General features: G+C 34.5%; 1 protein-coding gene across 1 annotated transcript in view; it reads left to right on the forward strand.

The window, feature by feature from the left end:
• LOC109051248 (AT-rich interactive domain-containing protein 3B-like) overlaps positions 1 to 14108 on the forward strand; it is a 31500-nt gene that overhangs the window by 16163 nt on the left and 1229 nt on the right. Inside the window, exons 5-8 of the mRNA XM_042753535.1 lie at positions 9192 to 9375; positions 9453 to 9703; positions 11379 to 11669; positions 11750 to 11839. Of these exons, the coding sequence (XP_042609469.1) occupies positions 9192 to 9375; positions 9453 to 9703; positions 11379 to 11669; positions 11750 to 11839 (816 nt within the window). The remainder of the gene's footprint in view (positions 1 to 9191; positions 9376 to 9452; positions 9704 to 11378; positions 11670 to 11749; positions 11840 to 14108) is intronic.

Below are 14108 nucleotides of genomic sequence, written 5' to 3' on the forward strand. Positions count from 1 at the left end.
ATACTACACCATTTAATTTTAAGAAAAAAAAAAAAACTGTAAATAACGGTTGCGGCATAAAAATGGTAAAAATGTTTTTTTTTTTTTTTATTTTTTTTTTTTTTTTATGAATGAATTAGAGATAATTCTTTGAAAAATAAATCAATATGAATGAATAATGTAATTAGATCTGTGAAATTTAGTCAACAACTTTTTTCTTTGTGTAACATTTTGTCTTATTTATTAAACTGAACTGTTTAGTTCTAACTAAAAGTTCTGGTGCTGTCAAAATAAAAGTCCATTTTCAACACTTAACAGCAAAACTGTAAAAATATTATAGACTGCTGGTGATAATTAAAAAAATGGCAAATATTGGCCGACCACTAGTTTATACTAGTTTATCACCACTAAAAAAAAAAAAAAAAAAAAAAAAAAACAAGAAATGTGGTGCCTTTATTTGCTTTAGATGTATTTCTTGGTATTTCATATCCAAAATAAGTTTGTTGGTGGCCTTTTTATGGTATGTTTAATGTAATATCCCAGGTTCAATAAAAGTTAAGCACTTTAATTCCCTTTTCTTTAATTAAAAAAATAAAAAAATTAAAAATTCATATAACAACTTAAACACTATTATATTAGATGTAATGGGGCCAATTTGTCAATGTTAAAATACTATTCAAGTAGTATAGCCACAAGAAACAAACATTGTTAATATGGTTTTAGACGCAACAAATTAATGCCTAAAATTCAAAAATGGCCCCAAAAATGATGAGAACAACATTACTGTTTACATAATACACATTTTAACTGAATTATTCATAGAAGTGATTATTTATAGTCATTAATTATAGAATTATAAGCTTCATGCATCTGCTTTTAAGTCCTCCAAAACGTTGGCCCCAATGCACTTCCATTATAAGTGCTTCACTGTAATGTTTTTTTGCTTGGAAAATTAGGTTAAATTTATTTTTGTGGTAATCAACTGAGCTTCACTTGCATTAAACCCGGAATATTCTATAACACATAATTAATATTATTTTTACACTTTGATCTTTCTAACTGTACACACACCTATAAAAGTCGGCCTCTGCCCTGTGTATTGTCCACATCAGAGCCCTTGAAACTTGATAAGATGGGAGGAGGACAGGAGCAGTGGCTGCAGGGGAGTTGTGTGAGGGGATGTTTGGTGTGTGTGCGTGTGTTGATTGGGGGCTGCGAGGGGGGCGTCTTGCTTGAGGCCTGGGGGGATCAGATAGAGGGTGGCTGAGGTGGATTAAGGGGCCCCTGTCCCTCTTCTGAAGATTAATGAGACCCTAAAACTCAGGGCCCCACCTTTGATATTAGAAGAATGATAGAGAGAGTAGAAAAGCAAGACAATGGATTATACCTGCTGAATACACAGCGGGATGGGGAGGGGATTGCATGGATGAGAGGAAATGATGACAAGATGAGCAGAGAAAGAGATGGGCCGTAATAAGTTATGGGAATGCAGAAAACCGGCTCGTAAAGTTCTGCAACAACACAAGTTTAAAAATGGAGAATATATAAGCCAGAGATGATTAAGTTTTAATGTACTTTTTAATTTACATAACAATTGAAAGAACAGATGTAAACAATACATAACTCTATATATACTCAAAATACTAAAAACATTACTAAAACATGAAGGGAATTGATAAAATTATGGTAAAGATCAGTACTATACAACCTAAATGTGACTTGTTTATTTTCTTGTTGGCAATATGAACAGAGATGTTATCATAATCATCAAGTATAAATAATATATTTGTAATATATATAAACCTGTTCTCATGACAAGTCATAGTTATTTAGCCTAACAAAATGTTTTAATTTGCATGTGTATTCACTATTTTCGAATATGACTAATCAGATCTTAAAAAAAAAAAAAGCCTTTTTTTATTAGTAAAGACTATATTGTCATTAGGGATGTGCAATATATTGGTGCTTTATCAGTTATTGAATAACATCATGATGATTATTATACTGAGCTAAAACAAAAACGAAACTTAAAACCAAAGTGTTACTTAAAATAAAATAAACATTAACTTTAAATAGATTTTTTTTTAAATATTATATTTATATTAAAAAAAAATTCAGCTAGTTGCCAGGGTGACATTACAACTTGTATTAAAATAATTAAAATGGAAATAAACATGAATGAAAACTATATAGATACATGTTAAAAAAGACAAAAACACAAAATGAAAAAATAAAAATAAAAAATGATTCAACATATTAATAAAAACTCTAATAGTTGATATCATATTATTTGCATAATATTAGCTGATTCAGAAAGTGTCCTTATATTTTTGATTAATCATATTGGTCCATATTTGATATACTGTATATATCTTGCTATACTGCACAAATCCCAAAATTAATATAATTTTTTTTAATACTGTACATTTATAGCGTAGCATTTATTTCTATTTAATTTATTGTTTTTTTATTTATAAAACAACAAAAATAACATTATATAATAAAAAATTTTAATTAAAATAAATATTTTTTTAAAAAAAAAAAATAAAATTTTTTTTTTTTTTCCTTTTTTTTAATTACTTTTTTTTTAATAATGACATTTATGGATGCAAAAAAGTACCTGTTTACCAAATATATAAAAATGGCCATGAGTTTTCAAAAGAAGCATATAATGGTTTCATAAAACACGCTTCCAATGTCATTGCATGACCCCTTGTTGAATTATTTAACTGGCTCATTTTGTTCCCGTTTTAATGTTTGTAGCTTCTCAGTGGTAACAAAGGACAGTTTTGAATTATGACCGAGAGCATGTGTTGTCCAGTTGAATTTATCGTTGACAGTGAACAGCTGTGATAGAAGTGCTGCTGGGTTTCCTACAGTCAGCAGGGACGAGGTTATATGTGAGCAAGGCCTCTATTGTGTGACTTCATAATAAGTGTGGCATGTCCTGTTTGGAGCATTTGTCTTGTCACTCCTGAGGCTTGTTACTCTCCTCAAGCATGTTTATGACATCCTGGGTTTGAAGTGGGCTGCTCTTTTCCCAACCGAGCGCCTCCATCCTTTTATGACCACCGACTACAGATTTATCTAGGAGAGTCAGGAAGATCCCCAAAAGACTCTTTCCTGATCCCTTTCTCTTTGCGTCAATGTTCACTGTCCCCCAGAGGAACGCAGCCTTGCACTGAGCCCTCGATCCGTTTGTTTTTATGGCTCAGTGGTAAAGAGACGTGGCCCTTCTAAACCAGTAAACATGTTGAAGTCTTAATCAAATGCACTAAATCAAGCATGACAGCAAATTCCTTGTGCAGCGTTAAATCCAGCTGAATTACAACCCAGTGGCTTTTTGGATAGGCAAGCTATATATAATATAATATGAAATTAGTTCCCTTTAAATCAGGGCTGCATATAGGCTACAGTGTTTTTAGAGTTGCGGAGCAGTTGATGGTTGTCGGAGGAAACATGAATATTTTATACAAGAATAGAAAGTGCTTATTGCCAAAGAAAATGAAAAATGACTCTCGGACTCTCTGTTTGTTATGATTTGGCTATTGTCAGGGATGTTGTGGATGAACATATTATACATAGTTAAATATATACATATACATTATATGATAATTACATACACAATTATACATTATGTAAAATATATTCACTCATAAACAGGCTACGTCTGTGTGTATATAAAACTACTGTGTGTGTGTGTTTGTCTGTGTGTGTGTGTGTGTGTGTGTGTGTGTTTGTATGTAATATAAAATCAGTCTGTTTTTAGGATTTTCTTGACAATTAGTTAGCACAATGCAGGGTTATTATAGTTAACTAAAACTATAAAACGTTTGTTACTTTTGTAAATAAAATGTTAACTGAAATAAAATAATTAAGTTATTTTTTTCGGTTATTTGCAAAAGAAACCTTCTCGTTTTCATTTAATTTTATATACTTATAGCTAAACCTTAAACTGAAAAAAAATTAAAATAAACTATAAAGGCCTTTAAAAAATACAAAATTACTAAATTACTAATACTAGTAATTAAAAAAAAAACTACTGAAGTTAAAAAGAAAATGGAAATGTATAAACTAATTCAAAATATAAATATAACTATAATAGTTTATAATAGTGAAAAATAACACTGACTTTTAGCAATGCAAAAAAAATATTAATTTGAAAGATTTCAATGTAAATAAACATTTAAATATTTTTGGTAAAATAAAAGTGTGTGATGGTAGCATTTATTGTTTTAAATTAAAATAAAATGAAAATTAAAAATATTAAATTGTGTCAATAAAATTTTTGTAATGAGAATCTAATGTTACATTTGAATTTATTTATAAATTAATTAGTTTTTATTTTTGTCATTATTCATAAAATCTGTCTGGACAATTTGCAGTAATGAGAATTTGTGCTTAAATTTCATATAAATAATGTGCAGAAGGCTTTGAATGGTACTTAAATATTCTTTCTTTTTGCAAAATGCAATTTCTTGTTTTTTCTTTTGACTGCTGTGAAATACGATCAGGCATTACTGAAACGGTTTTCAGGTTATCTAAACAAAAGATCTAGCCACTCAGCATCATCCAGGATCTTTCGTCGGATGTTAGACCATGCACTTCCTGTAAGCCCCCTCACTTCCTCTCTACAGCTACACTACAGTAAGAATGGCAATCATTGTTTAGGTCAGAGAGTGGAATTTCCTTCACCAGCCCGGTGTCTCGGGGTGCCTTATTGGTTCATTGCAGAGGGCTGGCTTCTTAATGTGGGCAGCTGTTTCCTCCTATATTTAGGGCAGTGGTCAGATTCACTGGCCTCTTTTTTTTTTTTTTTCTAGTGAACAAATGGGGGAGGGGATGAAATTAGATGGTGTGATAAAAAGTAAATTAGTTAGAAATTGCTTCCACTTCCTGTCAGCAGACAGATTAGCTTTGTCTAAGAAATCAGAATCTACATGCAAAACAATGACAGCATTGTATTAGTTTATAGTAGATAAACAACTAGTAAAGTGACAAAAGCAACAATGCTAGTAATGTTTCCGTCATTTTCTGGAATCGAGTGTGAAACTGTCCTGCTTTTGTTTACATATGTTTTTGTTTTTATGAACATTTTAGTTGAATTTGCTTCTGAATACACTCTTCATAGATGTTTTCAGCATTTATACATTTGCATACCCTGCAACCCCATGCTTTTATTTCTTTAACCCCATCTGATGTCTTGTTGCCTATTTCTTGAGATGTATGAAGGGAGACAACATGATATCAATTAGGAGTGTAATGCTTCAGCATTAAGCTGTAGCACAGCTCACATCAATCAATAATGAAGCCTCTTTAGCAGGAAAATGCTTCCAATGACTTTTCCATCCTTGAGTTTGAGCTAAATTGGTTTTGCAGTTATGGAGCGTGTCACAAGGTCACTTTCTAGACGCCGCTGCTCCGCGCGATTTCCTGTGGAGCTGTACCTGAATCTCCAGCTCGGTGACCTAGTGCTAACCTTTCACTCGAATCTGAGCAGCGATTGGTTGATGAAATACCAATCACAAAACAACCACTAAACAAATGCATCTCAAACTCAGCACTCTCCCCGGACTCCCCGGCCTGTTCTTGGACTCCCCTTGGACTCCCAAACTACACCGGAAAAACAAAAGGTAAATGAACGCTTTATGGCTGTTTGAGAACAGAACATTCTGATCCTGATCATTCGAGAGGAAGCATAAACAACCATGAAACAGACATTTGTTGTTTGTTTGGAAATAGCAACTATATTTCATATTTGTGACCATCGAGACACTGAACAAGTGTTTTCTGAACTTAAAATGGTATATATCAGAATAATATTAGGGCTGCCCCCTAATAGTCGATTAGCCATTAGTCGACCAAACCTTATTAAACCAAAATTTAATTAGTCGCAGAAAAAAAAAAAATTGCATGTGAAGTCACGCAGTTTGTGATGGACAGATCGTTAACGGCTGGTCTTTGTGGTAATTCAGTACATCCGGCAGGACATCCAAATGCTCGCCTATCATTCATCAACATCAAATATGGATTATCATCTAAAATATGTAAGTATTAGCAACTTTACATCTCAGTCTAATGTTAACCTAGAAAAATGTGCACTGTTCAAGTGTCTGTGCGGAGTGTGGAAACTGAAGAGGAGCTACTCCTAAGGCTACTCCTTCATTTTTGGTCACATAGATAACAGTAAATGCATCTTTTGAATCTGATAAGACTCTACGTTTATTTGTGTGCACTCACAATAACAACAAAACATCCCACTTTTGTAAAATAATGAAAACAAACAGGATGCACTTTCTGCCGTCTCTGTGAACCTCCACGTATACTTGCCTTACAGACATGAAAAATGTATCTATAGAGAGCAAAATATCTACTTTCAAATGAACCAATTCAAATGGAAAACAAATATTCTCTGATTATGTAATCCGTAACATGCGTTCAGGCGCATCCACTATTGCATAAATGACGAGTCAGTGTGGCCGACTTCATTTCTTAAACCGTAAAACAAACAAGCACTATTTTATCAATGAATTATTAAAATGTTAATGCAGCCACCTTCCTGTTTTTCACTGACACATTCATAATCATTACTTCTGCTGGTGTGCTGTGGCAAACTTTATGCGTGTGCTTGAGCGCTTATTAGGCTAATGAATGCAATTAAAGGCTCGGTATTATGATTTAAATTGTTTATTAATAAACGTGCGATTAGTCGACTAATGTTTCAAATGAACAACTACTAGTCAGCCAGAAAAATCTTTAGTCGGAGACGGCCCTAAATATTATTAATATTCAGCATTTTAATGTTTATAGTCCTATATATAATGTGTATGTTTCTTTACATTTATGTATTTTATATTTATAATTTATTTATAAAGTAGATTTGTAGATAATTGTATGTGCGTGTGCTGTCAAACGATTCATCGAGATTAATCGCATCCAAAATAAGTTTCATTGCGTTAGCAACGCAAAAAGTTGTGGGTTCAATTCCCAGGGAACACACATACAGACAAAAAAAATGTATAGCCTGAATGCACTTTAAGTCGCTTTGGATAAAAGCTTCTGCTAAATGCATAAATGTAAATGTGTACGGTGTATATTTATTCTGTACATAAATATAAATATATATAAATACTAGGTGTGGGAGAAAAAGTTTCTCCGATGCATTGCGATTCTCTCTTCAACGATTCTGAATCTGAAATGTTCCGAATCGATTCTGAGCTTGTTTATTTTTCCCGCATATGGCACATGTGCGTGCTAGAGACACGGCGGGCTTCATTGCACAGATTTTGCGCTGTGAGACACGTGCACATTGCTTGACAGTCTGTGCTTCCACCTGCTGTGTTTTACTTTAGATATGCTTTCATTTATGCTGTTTGGAATGCAGTATTATTAGATGCACGAAACACGCGCACTGACAGACTTTCACGTGTGCTTTGTTTGTTGTCCTGAAGCTCAATTGCGGCTGCGGTTAAATGCACTTGCATTTTCGAATACTTTTATACAAAATTGATGTACACACAGTCAGTTAAGTTTTCAGAGCAGGACAAGACATCTGATATCGAAATAGATCTGTGCATTAGTGTGAATGCAGCCTGTTAAAGCTGCCACCGTCTATGATCTCATCAGTAATAATCAAACGGCAATAATGCTGAGGAAAAAAAGACAAATCCTCAAATATTGTCTGCAAACTTTCGGACGCTTAAAGAACGCTTATTTTAAATAAGTAATTGTTTTAAAAAATAGCCTTCTGTGCTTGTATAATAATAAAAAAAGTTAATTTGCACACAAAAAAATTGATATAAAATTTATATATGAAAATGTAGTTGTGCAGTAATAGTGAAAACAGAATGTGACACATCGTGATATTGAATTGATAATGATAATCGTAATTGAATTGAATTGTGAAACCAGTGAAGATTCACACCCCTTCATACAGAGATTCCATTTATAAACAAAAAGCATATATATATATATATAAATATATTGTTTAATATATAAATATATATATATATATATATATATAATATATATGCTTGTTGTATAAATGGAATCAGATCGTAAGATGTAAAGTTGTAAAGATGTATTTGCAGAGCAGAAGAATTAATTGGGGGAAAAATGTGGATCAAGAATAGATTTGGAATCAGATCGTTAGTCACAGAATCGGAATCGGATAGGATCATGGAGTGCCTGAAGATTCCCAGCCCTAATAGATGTACAGGATATATGACAACATTGTGATGCATCGTTAATTGTAATCGAATCGTGAGAGACCCATAGATTCCCACCCCTAATAAATACACACACATAAAATATATATTTTGAAAATATACACATATATACACATAAAAAAAATATTTAAAAATTATATAAAATATATATATATAAAAAACAATTTTTTTCTTCTTAAATGTTATAAATGCATAATATATGTGTGTACTGTGTATATTTATTATGTAAACAAAATCTTATTTTGCATTCAATTAATCATTTGACAGCACTTATATATTATACATTAAGTGATATATATATATATATTATATATCTATATATATATAAGTTATGTGCATGTGAATCAAGTGTGGATGGATAGATATATAGAGGGATTTTTTTTTTTTTTTTTTACTTGTTGATATTTATTTAGTGCACAGGTGTCCATCTATGTGCATGTGAATCCATGTTAATGAGAATGGAGTGGCTAAATTAGGGCATAATCCTGACCTTAAATCACCAGGACTATTTAAACCCCTCTCTTCTCACAAAGCGCACACACACACACACACATTAATTGGTTTTATTCCAGAATAGGCCCAGCATGGCATTATGGGGGCTCAAAGCCCTTCCCCTCCTGTTCTGTGCACACTTTTGTAACTGCGCTAACAGAGAGTGTGTGTGTGTGCAGTTTTAGTTGCTGCAATCCCTCTAAATGAGTTTCATTGCACTGGCTAACCCACACCAGCTCATGTGTGTGTGTGTGCAGTTTTAGTTGCTGCAATCCCTCTAAATGAGTTTCATTGCACTGGCTACCCCACACCAGCTCATTGCTTACGGATTAAAAACTCAATCACTTCAGTCCTGTTTTTCTGGGAGGGGTGGGCGGCACAGATGCACATGCACTTCTAATGCTACAGCTCTGTTTCCTTCAGCTGGTTTGATGAAATCCATCACACAAAATAGCTCAACTCAGCTGTTCCTGTCCATTCTGTCTCCTCCAGGTACTCCTGTGAATCGAATCCCCATCATGGCCAAGCAGGTGTTGGATCTGTACATGCTTTATAAGCTGGTGACCGAGAAGGGAGGTCTGGTGGAGGTGATAAACAAGAAGATCTGGAGGGAGATCACCAAAGGCCTGAACCTGCCCACCTCCATCACCAGCGCCGCCTTCACCCTGCGCACACAGTAAGATCACATCTCTGAAAAGTAGACCATTTACCTTCAGTCACATTGTAAGTTGACAGTTGTTGATCTTGTCATAGGTATATGAAGTACCTGTACCCATACGAATGTGAGAAGAAGGGTCTGAGTTCCCCTGGAGAGCTGCAGGCAGCCATCGACAGCAACCGCAGAGAGGGCCGTCGCCCCGGATACAGCAACAGCCTGTACCGCTTCTCCCCTTCTCCCAGTGCCTCAGGCCCTCACCTCCTCTCTCCTCCCAAAATGCACCTGCCAGCAACGGGACATAACGGACTGCAGGCCACCCCCAGTCCTGCCCTGAAGAAAGCCTCAGGTGTGCAGTCTTTTTAACAAGATTATCATTCTTGCTTGAGAGAAAATAAGCCACATTTAATTTCCTTAATTTCCCTGAATAATTTTCTTAAGCATTTGGTGTATTTGCACACCCTAGTGGTGAGACAGAGCCACATTCTTACAGCTAAATTCTATCAGAACGAGCTTGAACTGAATGTAATTTTGCTGAGAGTGGTGTAGACCTGGTGTAATTTTGCTGAGACCCTGTAGACCTGGTGAGACAGAGCATGTAAAAGCATTGACTTTTACAGATTGATTTACATATTTTATTAAAAAATGTTGCATTTATTGATGTGTTTAATTGGACTGAAAAACCTTATGTAAATGCCTCAGTCTATACAGAAATGTACGATTGCTGTTGAAATGAATAAATACTGAAATGTACATTTTGCTGAGAGTGATGTAGACCTGAAATGAGGAAGTGCATGTAGGAAAATGATCAGTTGGGGGAAACTGAGAGGAAAAAGGACTTTTTCCTGTGCGCTACAAAAACATACCAAATTGTTAATCTCCAAGTTATCTCCAAGTCACCAATAGCCAATAGCGAAATTTTGGTATGCTGACCCATTTTGGCATACTAGAAAGTAGATAGCGAAATTTTGGTATGCTGACCCATTTTGGCATACTAGAAAGTAGTATTTTAGCAAACTAGCATTCAGGTCTGGCTCAATAGACCTCAACAATCATGTTCCAGAAGTAAAAATCAGATTCATTTTCCCCGTAGGGAATTTTTTTTAACAATAACTTCACTTTTAAAGACAGACCTAATAACAGCCACAAGGTTTTTAAAGGATAAGTTCACCAAAAAATGAACATTCTCTCATTAATTACTCACCCTCATGTCGTTCCAAACCCATAAGACCTTTGTTCATCTTCAGAACACAACTTATATTTTTGATGAAATCCGAGAGCTTTCTGACTCTGCAAAGACAGCAATGCAACTGCCATGTTCAAGGGCCAAAAAGGCTGTTAGGACATTGTTAAAATAGTCCATGAGACATCAGTGGTTTAACCATAATTGTATGCAGCTACAAGAATACTTTTTGTGCCAGAGAAAATTTTAGGGTGAACTAACCCTTTAATCAATGGTATATGCTTCAGTTGAAGGTATCAGTCTTTATTATTCAGCTACATCGCCCATGATTTTAAAGCGAAATCTCCACCAATCAAGGAATCAAAGCAAGAACTCTATCTACCAACAACACTGAATCAGTAGTTTTATATTTCTACATAATTTTTAATTTGATTGTCATCATGAGATTGTAGTTTTTTCTCTCACTAAAGCCATTAAGTACACAGTCTTGTGCCTTTTTTCTTTTTGTCCAATTTTCAAATGTTTTGCTTCAAATCAAAGTTTGTAATGTTGATATTTACCTTGTAGCCGGTTTCGAAAATACTTCTAAAAAAAAATACTAATACCAAATAAAGTATTTCTGGCATGAAAACTCCTACTTTCCATGAGCTGATAAATAACATCCAAATGCTTTTTTTTTCCTCCATTAAATAACCTGTAAATAAAATACATTTAAATATGAAAGTGCAATATGTTTGAAGTTTGTATGAATCAACAGAATAGAATGTGAGGGATTGTACCGTCATGTGATATAGTAACAGATAGAGTACTAAATTTCAAGTGTTTTGTTTCCTCTCCTCAGTCCCAGAGGATGGTCCAGCCTCCATGTTGCCTGGTCGACTCCCCTTAGCACTGGCTCTCGGGCATCAGCAGCAGCTGGCACGCGCCGCCACCCTGGAGCAGCTGAGGGAGAGGCTGGAGACCGGCATGAATGCGGGGGCCGCCATGCTGGAGGGGCCCGAGAGGAAGATGGCTCGTCTGGCGGAGGAGCAGCAGAGGCTACTGCAGCAGGCTTTCCAACAAAACCTGCTAGCCATGGCATCACAGGTGAACCCCGCCACCCTGCGGATGACCAACAACACCAACACCCGCGGTGAGTACCGTGACAATTTTATCCAAAACATGACTTAGAAAGTGAGTTGTGTGTCAGTGACATTTGGATTTTGTTTTCAGAGGAAAAACAGGACCTGTCTCTCAGCATTTCTTCTAATGGCTCTGCTAGCATTACTGTGTCTGTGGAGGTCAACGGGATTATTTACTCAGGTGTGTATTATTATATTTGTGCACGTGTGGGATTGTCCAATATTGTATAACGCACTTAACCTCAGGTTACTCCAAGACCCCCATCCATTTTTTTGAAACCATTCTGTTCCTAAAGGAAAAACTGCCTCTCAAGCTGCTCCTAAAACCTGTCAGGCTTATTAAAAACAAAATCCTTTTTATACCATGAGAAATATAAATTTTAAAATGTATTTTAAATTGTATGCAAGCATACTCCGTTTACAAATGAAATATTTCAACACTGGTAAACTTAATTTTAATTTATCTATATTAGGGCTGTCAGTTTAACGCGTTAATTAATTAGTTATGAAAAAATAACGTGTTTAAAATATTTTAACGCATTATTCCATGCAGTTAACTGTTGACAAATATAATGCAGGGCAACAACTCCAAAAATTCAGTTATGTCCTAAAATTCAAGATATGGGGCGAATAAATGCCCCTGTATGAGTTATCATCTCATATTTATATCATATGATAAGCTATACCATGAGCAGCGAGAGCAATATCACACAAGTTCTGTTTTGTCACGAATATCACAAGTTTAAATGTGATTTTATACAACCGTTCAGTAAAGTAGTTAATATTGTGTTTAAAAAAAAAAAAATTGTCATTTTTGCTCAGTTTTGCAGAGAAAATATTATCTTTAAAGGATTAGTTCACCCAAAAATTAAAATTAGGCTGCGTTTTACTCACTCCCGAGGCATCCTAGGTGTATATGACTTTCCAGTCAGTCGGAGTTTTATAAAAAATTGTCTTTGATCTTTCAAGCTCTATAATTGCAGTCAGCGGGTGTTGCATTGCTTCAGTCCAAAAGAAGTGAAATAAAAAGCGCCCTTCCATTAAAAAAAAAAAGTGTCTCACATGGCTCTGGGGTGGGGGTGAACAAAAGCCTTCTGTACACGGCTCTGGGGGGGGGGTCTAGAACAAAAGCCTTACTGTAGCGAAAAACTCGATGCATTTTCCTCCGACATTCTTCTTTACAAATCCTTGTTCTGTAAAAATATCCATATACAAATGCGCAAAATTATCACTGCTGTTTACAATCTGAACGCTTGTGATTATTACGTTTTGAATATGGATTGTACACAGAGCTTGAACAGAAGGGCTTAACCCCCGGAGCCGTGACAATTTTTTTTTTTTTTTTTTTTTTTTATGAAAGGGCGCTTTTTATTGCTGCAATAATAGAGCTTGAAAGATCAAGGACAATTTTTAATATAACTCCTACTGGATTCGTCTGAAAGAAGAAAGTCATATACACCCAGGATGTCTCGAGGGTGAGTAAAACGCAGCCTAATTTTCATTTTTGGGTGAACTATCCCTTTAAAGCCACCTCAGAACTGTTACATCTGTGAGCAACACAACGGTGTTTAGTTTCTGAATGTTTAGTTTCTGAATGAATTCGCATTTTCGAACGAATCCAATGATTCAATTAATAGGCTAATCATAAACTGAGCCATTTACTCCATTCCTGAATGAATGAGCAGTTTGAACAATGAATGAATGAATGATGTACTGCATAAAAACACATTTAACTCCTCCTGCTGGCAGTTTTAGTTTCTTATTTATTAAAAAGGAAAAAAAGGAAAAAGACTGTTGGTAACTAAGCTGTTTTAGACTTTCATTGTATGAACAAAAAACACGGAGATGTTTCTCAAATGATCTTCTTTTATGTTCCATAGTTTATGTTAGGCCATTGTAGCCTAAACGTTTGTGTAATAAATTTCATGTTGAATCAAATAAAATATTTATTTCTAAAGCTACCATTTGTTTAATGTCTACTTGATACTTTCTCCTTTAACACAATAATGGCTTTAAATAATCATCTGTGGGTAATTTCATAACCAAATATAATTTGCGTTTCATTAGATTAATCAGTCGACACATAATGTAATTAATTAAAAATTTTAATCGACTGACAGCCCTAATTTATAGAATTAATTTGTTCATGTTTATTTTTATGTTAGCCCCGTGTTCATTTTGATGATCCATAGTATTTGAGAACAGCCCAGAACACACATCCAATAAGCCTAATAGTCTTCTAGATCATAAAAGTATTATGTTGTAATACTAATAAACACAAATACTAATAAAACTGTTTTATGTGGTTCATTATACACTACATATTTGAAGCAGTACAGTAAAATTTAAATTCTCAAAAAAATTCTCATTAAAACTGTAATATTGTGGTATATAACTTTTAAAATACTGTTTTCCATGTTAATATATTTTAAAATGTGATTTATTCCTGT

The sequence above is a fragment of the Cyprinus carpio genome, chromosome B25 (genome assembly GCF_018340385.1).
Source record: "Cyprinus carpio isolate SPL01 chromosome B25, ASM1834038v1, whole genome shotgun sequence".
Lineage (NCBI taxonomy): Eukaryota > Metazoa > Chordata > Actinopteri > Cypriniformes > Cyprinidae > Cyprinus > Cyprinus carpio.